This window comes from Anguilla anguilla, chromosome 16 (assembly GCF_013347855.1).
Source record: "Anguilla anguilla isolate fAngAng1 chromosome 16, fAngAng1.pri, whole genome shotgun sequence".
Taxonomy (NCBI): Eukaryota; Metazoa; Chordata; class Actinopteri; order Anguilliformes; family Anguillidae; genus Anguilla; species Anguilla anguilla.
The window spans coordinates 8650325-8663406 of NC_049216.1; the positions used below are offsets into that span (position 1 = coordinate 8650325).

Sequence of the window (13082 nt, forward strand, 5' to 3'; positions counted from 1 at the left end):
TTACGAGATTTCAAGGCATCTGGAAGGCCTCATTATGAGTGAACACATAGCCCCTCCCCCTTCCCCTGCCTGCTGTCTGTATGGGGGGGGGGGGCAGGGGGCGTGGTCTTACGGGGCTCCCTCCTTTACTGTGAACAGAGATGGGCTAATCTGACTGCTGGACAACAGCCTTGCTTTTTTTTTTTGTTTCTTAGATGTGAAAAAGAACCTCTATTTTTATGCTCTAATGATTTGGCAGTATTGACTCGCTAGCACCAATCGCTAGCAGTTCAATAGAATCGAGTTCATTTCTCGGCGCTTCTCCGAGCATCAAGTTTAGCCGAGGAAGAAAGCCAGTGGCGTGGAAGGCAACGTGAGTGTCAGTCCTGTGATGTGTCAGAGGTCCGACAGTCACAGACTACTGACAGCTGCAGGCCAGCAGCAGGTGAAATCAGTGACACGTGTGCTTTCTTTCCCTACCCACTGCCGACAAGTGCAGATGACTGACTTGTGAGGGAGCCCTTCTCCTGTGATTGGCCCCCTATACTGTAGAGTGGTGCTAACATGTCTGCTGCTCTCGTGTGTCTTCCTGCAGTCTTACAGTGTGGTAACACGGCCTCTCTCTCTCTCTGTCTCTCTCTATCTGTGTTCCTACAGTCTTACAGTGTGGTAATGCGTCCCCCTCTCTCTTGGTCTGTCCCCCCCCAGCTCTCAGCACTGTGTGCTGGTCCCTGCTCTGTGGGGCACGGAGGTGCAGGAGTGGGAGATTGACTGCATGAATGGCCTGGTGCTGGAGGAGACCGGCGAGGGACGCCACCAGCAAGGTACCCTGTGCGGTCTGCACTGTACACTGACACTGCACTCTACACCATGTACTCAATACAGGTCAACACCATTTACCCCCTACAGTCTACACCATATACCCTCTGAAATTAATGAATGAAACATTGCATTTATTTAGCACTTTCAGGCACTCAAAGTGCTTTACAAGAATGAGTGAGAACTCATCTCACCCACGACCAATGTGTGTAGCACCCACCAGCCATTTTGTGCCAGAACAGTCATCACACATTAGCTGAGGTGGAGAGGGAGAGAACAAGTCTTAGCCAATTAAATCAAGGGATGATTAGCTAGCAGGTGGAGAGCAGACACCAGGGACCTCCTACTCTTTGCATTGAGTGTCATGGGATCTTTAATGACCACAGTGAGTCAGGACCTCTGTTTAATGTCTGCAGTCTACACCATATACTCACTACAGTCAACACCCCGCACACACTGCAGTCTACACCATATACTCACTAGTCAACACCTACAGTCTACACTCTGCACACCCGTCTACACCATCCGCACACTGTGTAGTCTACACCATACGCACTCACTGCAGTCTGCTGGGCAGTCACTGTGGGTCACCTGGAGCAGTGTTTCCTGAGTCAGCGGACACGCTCCCAATGCTAATTCGGCTAAAAAAAGTCAAATCTGTCTTGAGTGACCGTGAAAAATAAACAATCAGTATTTTTTTATTCATGCCATGTTTGTGCGCACACCAAGTAGTATAGACCGAGCAGAGAAAATGACCCATTGATTGGTTTGTTATTTTCGGTAAGCACAAAGCAATATATGTAGATGCATGTAGACCTCTGTGGCCCGTTCAATGTGTAACCGGAGGCATGGCTGGACAGTTGAGAATTGAAGGTCAAGTGTGAAAGTCTGACAGGTGTAGCCCGAGACGGCTCGGCCATGCCGGGTTTGGTCTCTGGGGACGATGCCTACTGTGGCCCAGAGTCTATAGCAACCAGCAGTACGGCGAGCCAGACAAGCCTGTCTTTAGCGGAAGTATTTTCCTCAAACTGCAGGGTGTGTGTGTGTGTAGTGTGTGTGTGTGTGTGTGTGTGTGTGTGTGTGTGTTTGTAGGTGGAGTGCATATCTGTCCCTACCATCCATTATTGCAGGACAAAAATCAATGCCTGTTTAACTTCCCCCCCCTAAAACCTCTCTGAAGGTATACGGGAGGACAGTGCGCCTCTTTGTCCCCCTCCTCCGCACCCCCCCCCCCCAACCCCCAACCCCCCCCACTCCATGTTCATCGCAGCCCATGAAAGCCCCTGTACAGCGCTGGACTTACCTCCTTTACCCTCGCAAATTAGGAAACATTTAGTTCGGTCAGATGCGGACAAGTCGGCGATAGATCGGGGCCCTTTGGGACGCTCACGCGGCGGATCGGATTTCGGGCGATTGTGCCGTGGGGGCGCTCACAATGCGGCCCTTTGTCAACGCCCCCCCCCCGCCCCTCCCCAGCCCCCTCGCGCAGATAGCATCGGGCGCTCATCCCGTTTGTCCTCTTCCCACCGTCTCTGTCACTAAAATCAGGACCTGGAGCCAGTGACCCCCCCCCCCCCGCCGCCCCCCCGAAACAGCTCAGCCCGCTGAATGGAGCTGAAAGATCCCTGGGTGCCTAAAAATAAAACTCTGGGACAGTGTTCGGATGGATAATGACGAGCGATCGTGAACCAGCCTGACGTGGGCCTGTAACTGTAACCGTAGGAGCTTTATGACCTGCCGAGCACTTTCTTTGCTCTTCTTTTTTTGTAAATACTTGTTTTTCAGTTAAGGCAGTTATCAAAATAAAAATACGACGTGTAAAAGGTAGTATCACTGTAGAACAGTTGTAAGGTGTTCCCCTGATGAGTCTTCGCTCGTCTAAAGCTTTGGTGTGGTGTCTAGATCTTAACTGAAGAAACGAATACTGTGAAAATGAAAAAGGGTTAAATATGAAATAATGGGCTCTTCGGGGGAAGCGGTTCAGACGCACAGTCCCAGCCGCTGACCGTGACGAGATTGCGGGTGATGTCATCGGGAGAGGCGCCGAGGCAGACAGCGGCGGGGGGGAGTGAATTGGGTCAGGCCTGCGGGGACCTTCGGTCGGTCTGCGTTTGGGTTTCTGTCAGTTACCGGCGAGCACCTCTGGTTCTGTCTGGCGGAGCCGCGCCGGTCCTCTGTTTACGGTCCTCTCTCAGACAGTTGCGATTTCTGTTCTCGCAGCAGAAAGGGGCCTCGTGCGCCGCGAGCGCGTCGCTGGCTTTCTGAGCCGCCCTCAGGTGCCCGACCTCGCGTGCGGGTGCAGACGGAGGATTTCCCGTCCTGCTTTTTTAAGGACCCCGAGAATTCCCCCCCTTCCGTGCGCTCGACACGTCGAAGCGGCCGCCCGTCGCGCTCCGTCGGTTCCAGGTGACTCGCAGCCGCGCCCCCCTGCCCCCCCCGAGACGAACAGAAACTCCCCCCGCGGGCCTCGTTGCCCGTCTCGCTGATTCACCCGGCTAACAAACCTCTGGCCGCACGCCTCCCAACCCCCCCCCCCCCGCCCCGCCCCTGCCCCGGCCTGTGAGTCACCCCTCCATCTGCGCCTACCCGGGGCTAAGACGCTAAGATCAACAGAAAGCCCACAGGTAGCGAGCGACAGGCTAGCGGCGGGCTAGCGAGTGAGCAATTGACGGGCAATCGACGGGCTAGCGAGCGGGCTAGTGGCAGGCTAGAGAGCGAGCAAGCGGCGGGCTAGCGACAGGCTAGCGGCAGGCGAGCAAGCGGCGGGCTAGCGAGCGAACAAGCGACGGGCTAGCGGCAGGCTAGCAAGCGGCGGGCTAGCGACAGGCTAGCGGCAGGCTAGCAAGCGGCGGGCTAGCGGCAGGCTAGCGGCAGGCTAGCAAGCGGCGGGCTAGCGACAGGCTAGCGGCAGGCTAGCAAGCGGCGGGCTAGCGAGCGAACAAGCGACGGGCTAGCGGCAGGCGAGCAAGCGGCGGGCTAGCGAGCGAACAAGCGACGGGCTAGCGGCGCTTGTTAGCTCGGTAACCGTTAGCAACGTCGTGGTAGCCCTACTTGCACCGCCCTACTGACTCGCTGCCCTCAGGCGATTCAGCTGAGTGGGACTGGGGTGCCGGAGCCCTGCGTTGTGTAGGAGTTGCACGTGGCTGTTCAGAAAATGAGTCACAGGGCTCAGTGATTGTTCAGATCGTCTGCATTTGATTGCTTATCTGAATATATGAGAATATGAATCTATTTAAAGGCTGCCTCTCAAACTGTACCTGTTGTTCTAACTGGCAGGTGTACTGCAGGGGTGAATCTGACAGTGTTTCTGCAGGGCTGAATCAGAGTGTTTTTGTTGGACTGAATCCTACAGTGTTTCTGCTGGGGCGAATCCTTCTTGACAGGCTGTGGGTGTGTGAGTATGTGTGTGCGCGTGTGTCCCTGTGGGCCCTCCTGGCTTACTGTAGTTGTTGTTCTCCTGTAAAGTTGGAAAGGTATTCTAGGCTGCAGGGGGAGTTATAGTTATATTTCTTCATTTTTACCTAAATGACACATAAGTGGAAATTGGAACTGCTCTGTTGCTACACTCTTTGGCACCAAGGTCACTGTCCCATTAGGCACGCAGAGTCTTGAATGACTCTTATTGTAGTATGTTTCTACCAGCTGTGTCTGCTGCGTTCTGGGAAAATGAGTTCATTTTTTCAGAGGGCAGCTCTTGCTGTGTTTTAGAGTCCCAGTGAGCCATTCCGCGCTCTTAAATCTCCTCTTAAATTGATAAGCGAATCCCAGGCTTTTAATCCCGTGGCATTAACTCCCAGACATGAATTTTTGATGATTACATTTCGCATTTTTCTCGGTTGCGTTTGCGCTTTGTCTCTTGACAAAATTCAGTCTGCGCGAGGTGATCATTAAAATCTAAAACGAGAAAGGTACTGCACCCTCAAACCCACCCCCCCCCCCCCCCCAAACCGCCATCCACACTTCTGAGCCTTTGACTCGATGGCTCGGAATCCATAAGGAGGTCGCTCCGGTCCCCCAACTACCGCCCCCCCCCCCCCCCCCCCCCCCCACAACCATTCGCCTCGCTTCGCACTGATCACAAGCAGGCCGTGCCTCTCCAGGAAGGCTTTGATCTCAATTTTCAACTTTTCAATTTCAAGGTGCTTTATTGGCACGAAATGCACACTGTGTTCCGAAAGCAAGAGTTGCAAAGAACAACAGTAACAAAAACAAAATAAAAAAACCTCTCGGCCTTTTCAAGTTGCCGGAAGTTTCCGTCGTCACGGTTGCAAGGCGCGCGCCTTCTTTTTTTTTTCTTGAAGCGTCCTCGGCCCCGTTCGCTATTCCGTCAAAACGGCTCCCAGAAAACCGAAGAGATGGCGGATTTAGTTCAGCGGTTTAAAAAAAAAAAAAGTTTAGAACGTGCTTTCGGCGCTGCGGGGGTGTGGGGGTGCTGGGCCGCTGCCCCTGGCTCGTTGGGGGGTGGGGGAGGTGGGGGGGATTGTATTCTGCCAGCCCGCGTAGGGAAGCTTGCCTTTGCCGAACGGCGGGCGCCGCCTCAGCACAGCAGAAGTGATGACTCGCGCTGCGGCTCTCCCCCCTCGCCCCCCCCCCGAGCGAGGCCTGCGTCCCCCAGCGCAATGATTCAGCTGCTTTCCCTCCCCCCCCATCCCCCATCCCCCTCCGCTGTGAAACAGGGGCCAGCTCACCTTCGGGAGGACAGGCAAACGCTGCCCGAGGCGAGGTGGGGGTGGGGGGTGGGGGTGGGGGTGGAGGTGGGGGGGAGGGGGGTGGATTAATGTCGGCCTGCGACTGTCTGCGTCAGCACCGGCTGTGGGCCGTCCTTGAGGGGCCGTCCGTCACGACGAGCCAGACGTCACGAAAAGCCAGACATCACAACATCACTAGGCCTCGCCGCAAAACAGCCTCGCTCCTGAGGGGGGAGTGATGTAGGGCGGCGGAAACGCAGAGCGCTAACTCGTGGCGAGCGCTGAACAGCCGTACCCGCTTTCCTGCCGAATTCACCCGCTCGGGGACTGCCGTCGACGGCCAGCTAAATCGGGCGCCCTCAAAGAAATGTTGACCCGTGTGCGTCCAATCGCACGCGTCACGTAAAATGGGGAAGTGCGGCACTTGTTCTCCACGCTGTCTTTCTGTGATAAAGCTGCGAGACAGAACGCTGACGTGCTGAGCGGGATCCAGGAGCTGGAATCGAATCTCCGGGCGGAACATGGAAAAGAAAGAAAAAGCGCTTAGCGGGGAAAAGGCTCGGAACGTTCCGGCTCTCCCCCGATAACCCGCCCCCCCCGCAGGTCGACCCGCTCCGGTCACCTTGGGAACGTTCTGACCGCGGCGAGGGAAAAAGGTTGGGAGGCGTTTCGATTCACCGAACTCGCTTTCTGAGCTGAAAACCGAGATGTGGAAACACGACGCCGGTCGAGGAGGAGGGGGGGAATGAAAAAAAAGAAAGAAAAACAGGCTGCGTGCGACCTTTCGTGCGACGCCGCTGTTGGTCTGCAGGTGGCGCTTATATCCCCAAAGGGAGCTTGCCTGTTTTTTTTAAAATTTGTTTTTATTTAAAAACATTTTTGGATGCGTTCCGCGAGGCTTTCTCGACAGCGGAAATTCTGCTCTTGTGGCAGTCTTTGTCTGGGAATTTCACCAAATCAAATATCCCGCCCCCCCAAACCCTCAAGTTCATTAAACTGCACTGAGGCTGGATTTTTTTCAGCCGCAGTTTTGGTGAGCGCCGTTCTTAATGAACTCATTAAACCCGGAGCCCGTGACAAACAGGAGCGCAGGGGCTGTGTGAGAGGCTGAGGCTCACTGAGGGTCACAGAGGTGAAATTGTTCGGCTTGAGGTGAGAAGCCACTTCAGGGCCCAAAGGCCCCTCCTACTGTCCTTTCCAAAACCGATCCCTCTCTCTCTCTCTCTGAAGTTGAGCCTTTCAGTGTGTGAAAGCGCATTAAGGAGGCTTCGGATTCAGAGCACGACCAGTTAGCACGGCCAGTTAAGGCTAATTTATAATCCGTCGTGCAGCGCTTTTGATGAGTGTCGGTTGGGGGGGAAAAAAACTACATATTTTCAACTGATAAAAGTGTCGCTTGACACTTCTTCTCAATGTTGCGCACGTGTAGAATTTTTTGCACGGTCATATTTTGTCCCGGAGTGTGCGGGGGGAACAGTTTGTGAACGTAAACAAATGGTCAGGAGTTTGTTACCATGGAGACAACAGAAGCCTTCCCACAGGCCTTCGCTGCAGTGTAAATGCTAGAAGTTGTGTGACACTTGACATCTAGCTGCTTGCATTTTACCTGGCGGAACAATAACCGAATTTGCTTTCGAGATCGATAGGCATAGAAATAGCTGTACAAAATAAGTAATTGTACCTTACTGAACCCGTGTTCAGCAGTTGTCTACGATCATGAAAATGCACTTTTGTACGTCGCTTTGGATAAAAGCATCTGCCAAATGAATGTAATGTAATGTAATGTAATGCATTTGCTTTCAACAATCCGGCCCCTTCAGGTATCTGAGTGGGAGGTAGGGGGTAGGGAGTAGGGGGTGGGTATATTGAGCAGTTTAATTGGGCGCTGCTATGAGTCTGTGCTGAAATGGTTCGAGGCGGTGCGTGTGCACCCACCCGTCCCACAAGGCAGGACAGCGTTTCATTTCGGGGAGCCGTCTGTCTCCTGTCTTTTTTTTTTTTTTTTTTTTTTTTTTTTACAGGCGTGTGTGCGGGCACTCCCACCGGCCTGGGGCTTAGCGCTTCGCTTCCTTTGAAGTGATCCGTCTTGCGCAGCTACGCTGTCTTCCTTGATCTTCCCTCACAAATTCCCCCCCCCGGCCAGTCCCCCTCCCAAGGCCGACGATGGCTTTATTTAGGCAGGTTCCCTCATCTAGGGAATCAGGGAATCAGGGAACTTGATTCTCACCTCAGTGATCCGATTAAGATTTGCACTAATGCCATGGTAGTGCAACTCTTAACGGTTAGTGTCTTTTTTAAAATTGATTTTTTATTTATTTGTTATCGTGCCATAATAATTTTCATTCAGCCTTTTATACACTTTATGCTCTCATCCAATACAGGCTGCATTTTTTTTGTTGTTGCATAAACTCTATTTATTTAGCTGGATATTGACTGAAGCAATTGAGGGTTAAATGTTTTTTTACAGCACTGACCCACCTGTAGAATCAAACCTGCAACCTCTCCCGCGCACGTCCAGTTCCCTATCCGCTGTACTGCACTGCCGGACTGTGCTGCTGCCAGTGTTCCATAAGTGACTGAACCGCGATCCTACGTTGGTAGATGGGAAGTAGAAGCATTTATCTGTTCCTTTTGGTGGTCCGTTCTTTAGAGAAGTGTGGTTTTTGCGTGACGTCGATGATCCAGATGGTTTAAGTGCCATTTTGAACGGCACAGCACTACGGAGTCAAGTGGTCGGGATTAATGGGAATCATTGGCCCGGGATTAATGGGAATCATTGGCCCGGGATTAATGGGAATCATTGGCCGGGATTAATGGGAATCATTGGCTGGGATTAATGGGAATCATTGGCCGGGATTAATGGGAATCATTGGCCCGGGATTAATGGGACTAACTCTGGACTAATTTAGGGATTGTCGCAGCATGTCTTTTTGTGTACCGCGGCGATCTTCCACTCGCGATCGCAAAAAATGCGCCGTGTGCAAAAAGGAAAAAAAAAAAAAGAAAGATCCCTAACGTAACTGACTTGGCAGCAGCCCTGTTTTTTCCCTTTCTCGCGTTCTGTGTTCTTCTTTTAATGACGCCGACGTGCGCCAAGATCCTGCGGCCAGCTGGAAGGTTGCTGCGACTTTTTCCCAACGCCGCCGCGGGCTCTGCCACATCCAGCCTGAAAAAGTGTGTCAAATATCTCATCGTCTCTCTTCCCTCTTTGTTATTTATGGCTGGTACGTGCAGATTTAGAATCGCGTGCGGTCGCCTCAGCGTGTTGGGCTACGTGCGGCTGCATCGGTGAGGCCTCCTCGTGCCTCGTCATTGGCCCGCTTCGCGGTAATGCTAGGTTGTGAAACCTGCCCCGTTTGCATCGCGCGGCCTTGTTGTTTGCGTTTGAGTTATTACAGGCAAGCGCCCGGAGGCGGGTTCTCCGTGAAACGCCTAGATGTGTTTGGACTGTGACGGATTTCTCCCGGGACCTCGTGTTACCCTTCTGCCCCGCCGGCGATGGCGGGTTATTTTCGTTTGACTGCGGTCCGGCGTTTGCGGAAGCGCGGCTTTAGGGTTGCGCGCGACGGAGCGCGGGGGGCGAACCGCGTCGGCACCTCGGGCCGAGGTTCTCGACTCGCGGACCCCCCCCGGGGGCGACGACGAGGAAAGATTCGGGAGCGCTTTTAACCTGGCCCGCAAACGTGTTTCGAAACCCTGTCCTGCCGAGCCTTTTCGTCCTTTCGCGCTTCGGAGCGCTCGGGGCCGCGAGCCTCGACCGCGCGTTCTGTTTGAGGTCTCGCCGAGAGTCGCGGCGACGGCGCAACCGGGCGCTCCAGCGAGCGCGACGTCGCTATGGCGATGATCGCTGCCGCCGTTGTGCTTCACTGACTTACTTTCCCTCCCTCTCTCTCTCTCTCTCTCTCTCTCTCTCTCTCTCGAGGCTGGGACTCCCTGAATAGCAGGGACAATGGACTCACTCACTCCCTCTTTCTCTCCCTCTCTCTCTATCCCCCCACTTTTCTCACTCCATCCCTCCCCCTCTCTCTCTCTCTCCCTGGCGACTAGGGGCTCCGAAGTGAACCGGGTTCCCTTCTGTGGGGAACCTCAGCCGTACGAAGACCACAAGCTCATCTGCCCCAACCGCCGTTCCCCCCCCCCCCCCCAAGCGCGCGACGGCCGGGGACGCCTCCCGCCATCGGCTCCCCTTTCAGAGCGGGGCGCTGTTTTGGGCGGGGCCCCTCGCCGCGTCATCGCGTGCCGAGAGCACGTAGAGACGCACGAGAAAATTACAGGCCGCTGAATAATTGGTTATAATTGCAAATTTTGACGAGCAGACGGAAAACGGGCGTCGTGATGATCGAGATTGTCTTTAAGCCCTCCTCTCCCTCTTCAGACTCCTTGGAGACTGCTTGGTCCCGGGGGTTGAGGGTCCTCACTTGCCTTTTGTCGCGGGGGCCAGTCCTTCCCTCCCCTTATAAAATCCCAGTTTAAACCCAGGCCCCTGAATCTGGGGGTTGTGTGTGTGTGTGTGTGTGTGTGCGCGTGCGTGCGTGCGTGCGTTAGGGATGGAGGGGGGTTCCCCTGCAGCCCCCCAGCCTGTCGGGCTGCAGTATCAGCCTCCTGTACAGGGGAGTGCCTCCAGAGACGACGGTTGGAGCAGAACAGGGCTGAAGCGCAGTTTTAATCACAGCCTCAGGGGGGCGCCGCGCTGCTCGGTCTCTCTCTCTGCCTTCCCCTGCATGCTGAAGCGCTGAGATGCAGAGGGCCCCACAGGGCAGAGGGCAGAGGAGTGTGCTGTCTCTCTTTCTCTCTCTCCCCCTCCCTCTCCCTCTCATTCCGCTCTTTGTCTACATCTCTCTCCCTTTCTCTCTCTCTCTCTGCCCCCCCCCCCCCTTTACCTGAGGCAGACGCGCAGCTGTCTCTTCGTATCACAGAACCCCGCTCTGACACGGAAACTCACGGAAACACTGGGCTGTGGGCCCGCCTGGTAGGCAGGGGTACGCGCCTCCACTGTTGTTCTAACACACCTCAGTGTACTTAATCTGAGGGGCATTCTGAAATATTCCCCTCTTAAAATGAATGCGCTGCTTGTTTCTGCCATATTTACGGCTGACTTTCACATTTCTCAGCCTGTCACTCCAGGCTTTGTGTGATTCAGCTCAGGCAGCATTCAGATTTGGCATTCAGCCCTACAGTTATTTGAGCTGTGTGTGTGTGTGCGTGCGCATGTGTGTTTCTGTGTGTGTGTGTGTGTGTGCGTGCGCATGTGTGTTTCTGTGTGTGTCTGCACTTGTGTTTCTGTGTGTGTGTGTGTGTGTGTATGTGTTTGTGCGTCGCTGTTTGTGTGTGTGTCTGTGTGTGTGTGTGTGTGTGTGTGTGTGTGTGTCTGCGTGTGTGTGTGCGTATGTGTGTGTGTTTGTGCGTCTCTGTTTGTGTGTGTGTCTGTGTGTGTGAGTGTACGCGCATGTGCGAGGTATGTATTTTCAGAGAGCTGTCTAGTGAAACAAAGACTCGACTAGATAAACGATCCCCTTCTCAAAGGGGCTTCAGCCCCCGCTGAGCATGTAAGGCGGTCTGTGGCAAGCAAAGATGCTGCAGGCTTTAGCAAAGACCTGACACGTGTAATTCTGCATGTTACGCAGAAGCCGTCAGAGTAGATCGATTGTTGCGAGACACATCCTCGTTGAAGCGATTGCGTTTTTCCTCCCCCAGTTTGTATTACTTGTAAAGTACTGAGTATTGAGGCTAGTGAATGCGTTTCCACTGGCACTCGGTAGACCTAAAACCCCGTTTAACTCTACGTCAGAACGCTCAGCGTCGCAACTTTATTTCACGTTGTGCTGATGACTGGGGAGAGCTGGGGTGGTGTATCGGTGACTCTGAACAAACACGCTCGATTAACCCCTTACCGAACGAAGGTGTGAGTGTTTATTTGTAGGCCGGCTCAGCCCCGTGCATTGATATCAACGTGATTAAAGCTCGACCTTGAGCCCGTTGAGCCCGCCTATTGTGTGACGCGTTGAGTATGACAGCGTTGAAGCTACGCGGCGCTCAGGGTAGCGCGCGCCCGAAACAGCCTCCGCTAATTCGACCGGACGTTCCAAATGATGCGTCGCCGGCCTGCGACACCGGGCTTCGAACCCCGCCACGTCGCCCCTGGGCCCCGCGGAGACGAGATGAGCCGAGCCGAGCCTGCGGGGTGGTGGGGCCACGCAGACTTCGCGTCCGTCTGGCGAATTCGGCTATCGCGCGTTCTGTGGGGTGCGTGGGCTTGGCAACGTTTTACGTTTTTGGCCATCAAGGGTCTGCCAGCCAGCTGCAAACGGGCACAAGTTTTATCGTCGGGATCCATGTGTGTGGACTCTTTCACTTTCACGTCGGTATCAATTTGAAAACCCTAACCCTTTTAATACGAAAGAAATGCCACGCCTGTGCTACACGTTCTAAAACAAGCACGAAACCGTCCAGACCCACGGCGCACCTGTACAAAGTGTCATGAGTAAAACTTGGCTAACTATATAGCTAGCTAGCTATGGCATGTCCTCACCTCTGTAACGTTATTTGTTGTCCTCCGTGTGTCCATGCATCTGTATTGGTGGTACGTGCTAAGTAGGTTAACTAAAGTAGGCAAAATGCTAACATGTTAGGGTTAGCTAAAGTAACGTTAGGCGATAAAGCTGTGCTTAAAAATGTCGTGCCGTTCGAAGTGGTCCTACTAAACGAAGCACCACCGCACCACCTGCGCATGCCTCCTACTAAACGTCCCTCAAAGGTCGTCCATGAGTGAGTGAGTGAGTGACCACAGTTTGCCATGCAGAACCCACGGCGGCAGTCCTGCGTGCCGTGGGAAAAAACCCTAACCCTAACGCTGTATAATGTGAGTTTCGTCAGAGGAAGTTAGCGCTGTTGACCCTAACGCTGTATAATGTCAGTTTCGTCAGAGGAAGCTAGCGCTGTTGACCCTAACGCTGTATAATGTCAGTTTCGTCAGAGGAAGCTAGCGCTGTTGACCCTAACGCTGTATAATGTCAGTTTCGTCAGAGGAAGCTAGCGCTGTTGACCCTAACGCTGTATAATGTCAGTTTCGTCAGAGGAAGCTAGCGCTGTTGACCCTAACGCTGTATAATGTCAGTTTCGTCAGAGGAAGCTAGCGCTGTTGACCCTAACGCTGTATAATGTCAGTTTCGTCAGAGGAAGCTAGCGCTGTTGACCCTAACGCTGTATAATGTGAGTTTTGTCAGAGGAAGCTAGCGCTGTTGACCCCTAACGCTGTATAATGTCAGTTTCGTCAGAGGAAGCTAGCGCTGTTGACCCTAACGCTGTATAATGTCAGTTTCGTCAGAGGAAGCTAGCGCTGTTGACCCTAACGCTGTATAATGTCAGTTTCGTCAGAGGAAGCTAGCGCTGTTGACCCTAACGCAATATAATGTGAGTTTCGTCAGAGGAAGCTAGCGCTGTTGACCCTAACGCTGTATAGCGTGAGTTTCCTCAGAGGAAGCTAGCGCTGTTGACCCTAACACTGTATAATGTGAGTTTCCTCAGAGGACGCTAGTGCTGTTGACCCTAACGCAGTATAATGTCAGTTTCGTCAGAGGAAGCTAGCGCTGTTGACCC

General features: G+C 53.6%; 1 protein-coding gene across 1 annotated transcript in view; it reads left to right on the forward strand.

Annotated features, from left to right (window-relative positions):
* The window catches only part of si:ch211-266k8.4 (TBC1 domain family member 10B), a 76172-nt gene that overhangs the window by 17040 nt on the left and 46050 nt on the right, over nt 1-13082 (forward strand). Inside the window, exon 10 of the mRNA XM_035396449.1 lies at nt 688-803. Coding sequence (XP_035252340.1) covers nt 688-803 — 116 coding nt within the window. The remainder of the gene's footprint in view (nt 1-687; nt 804-13082) is intronic.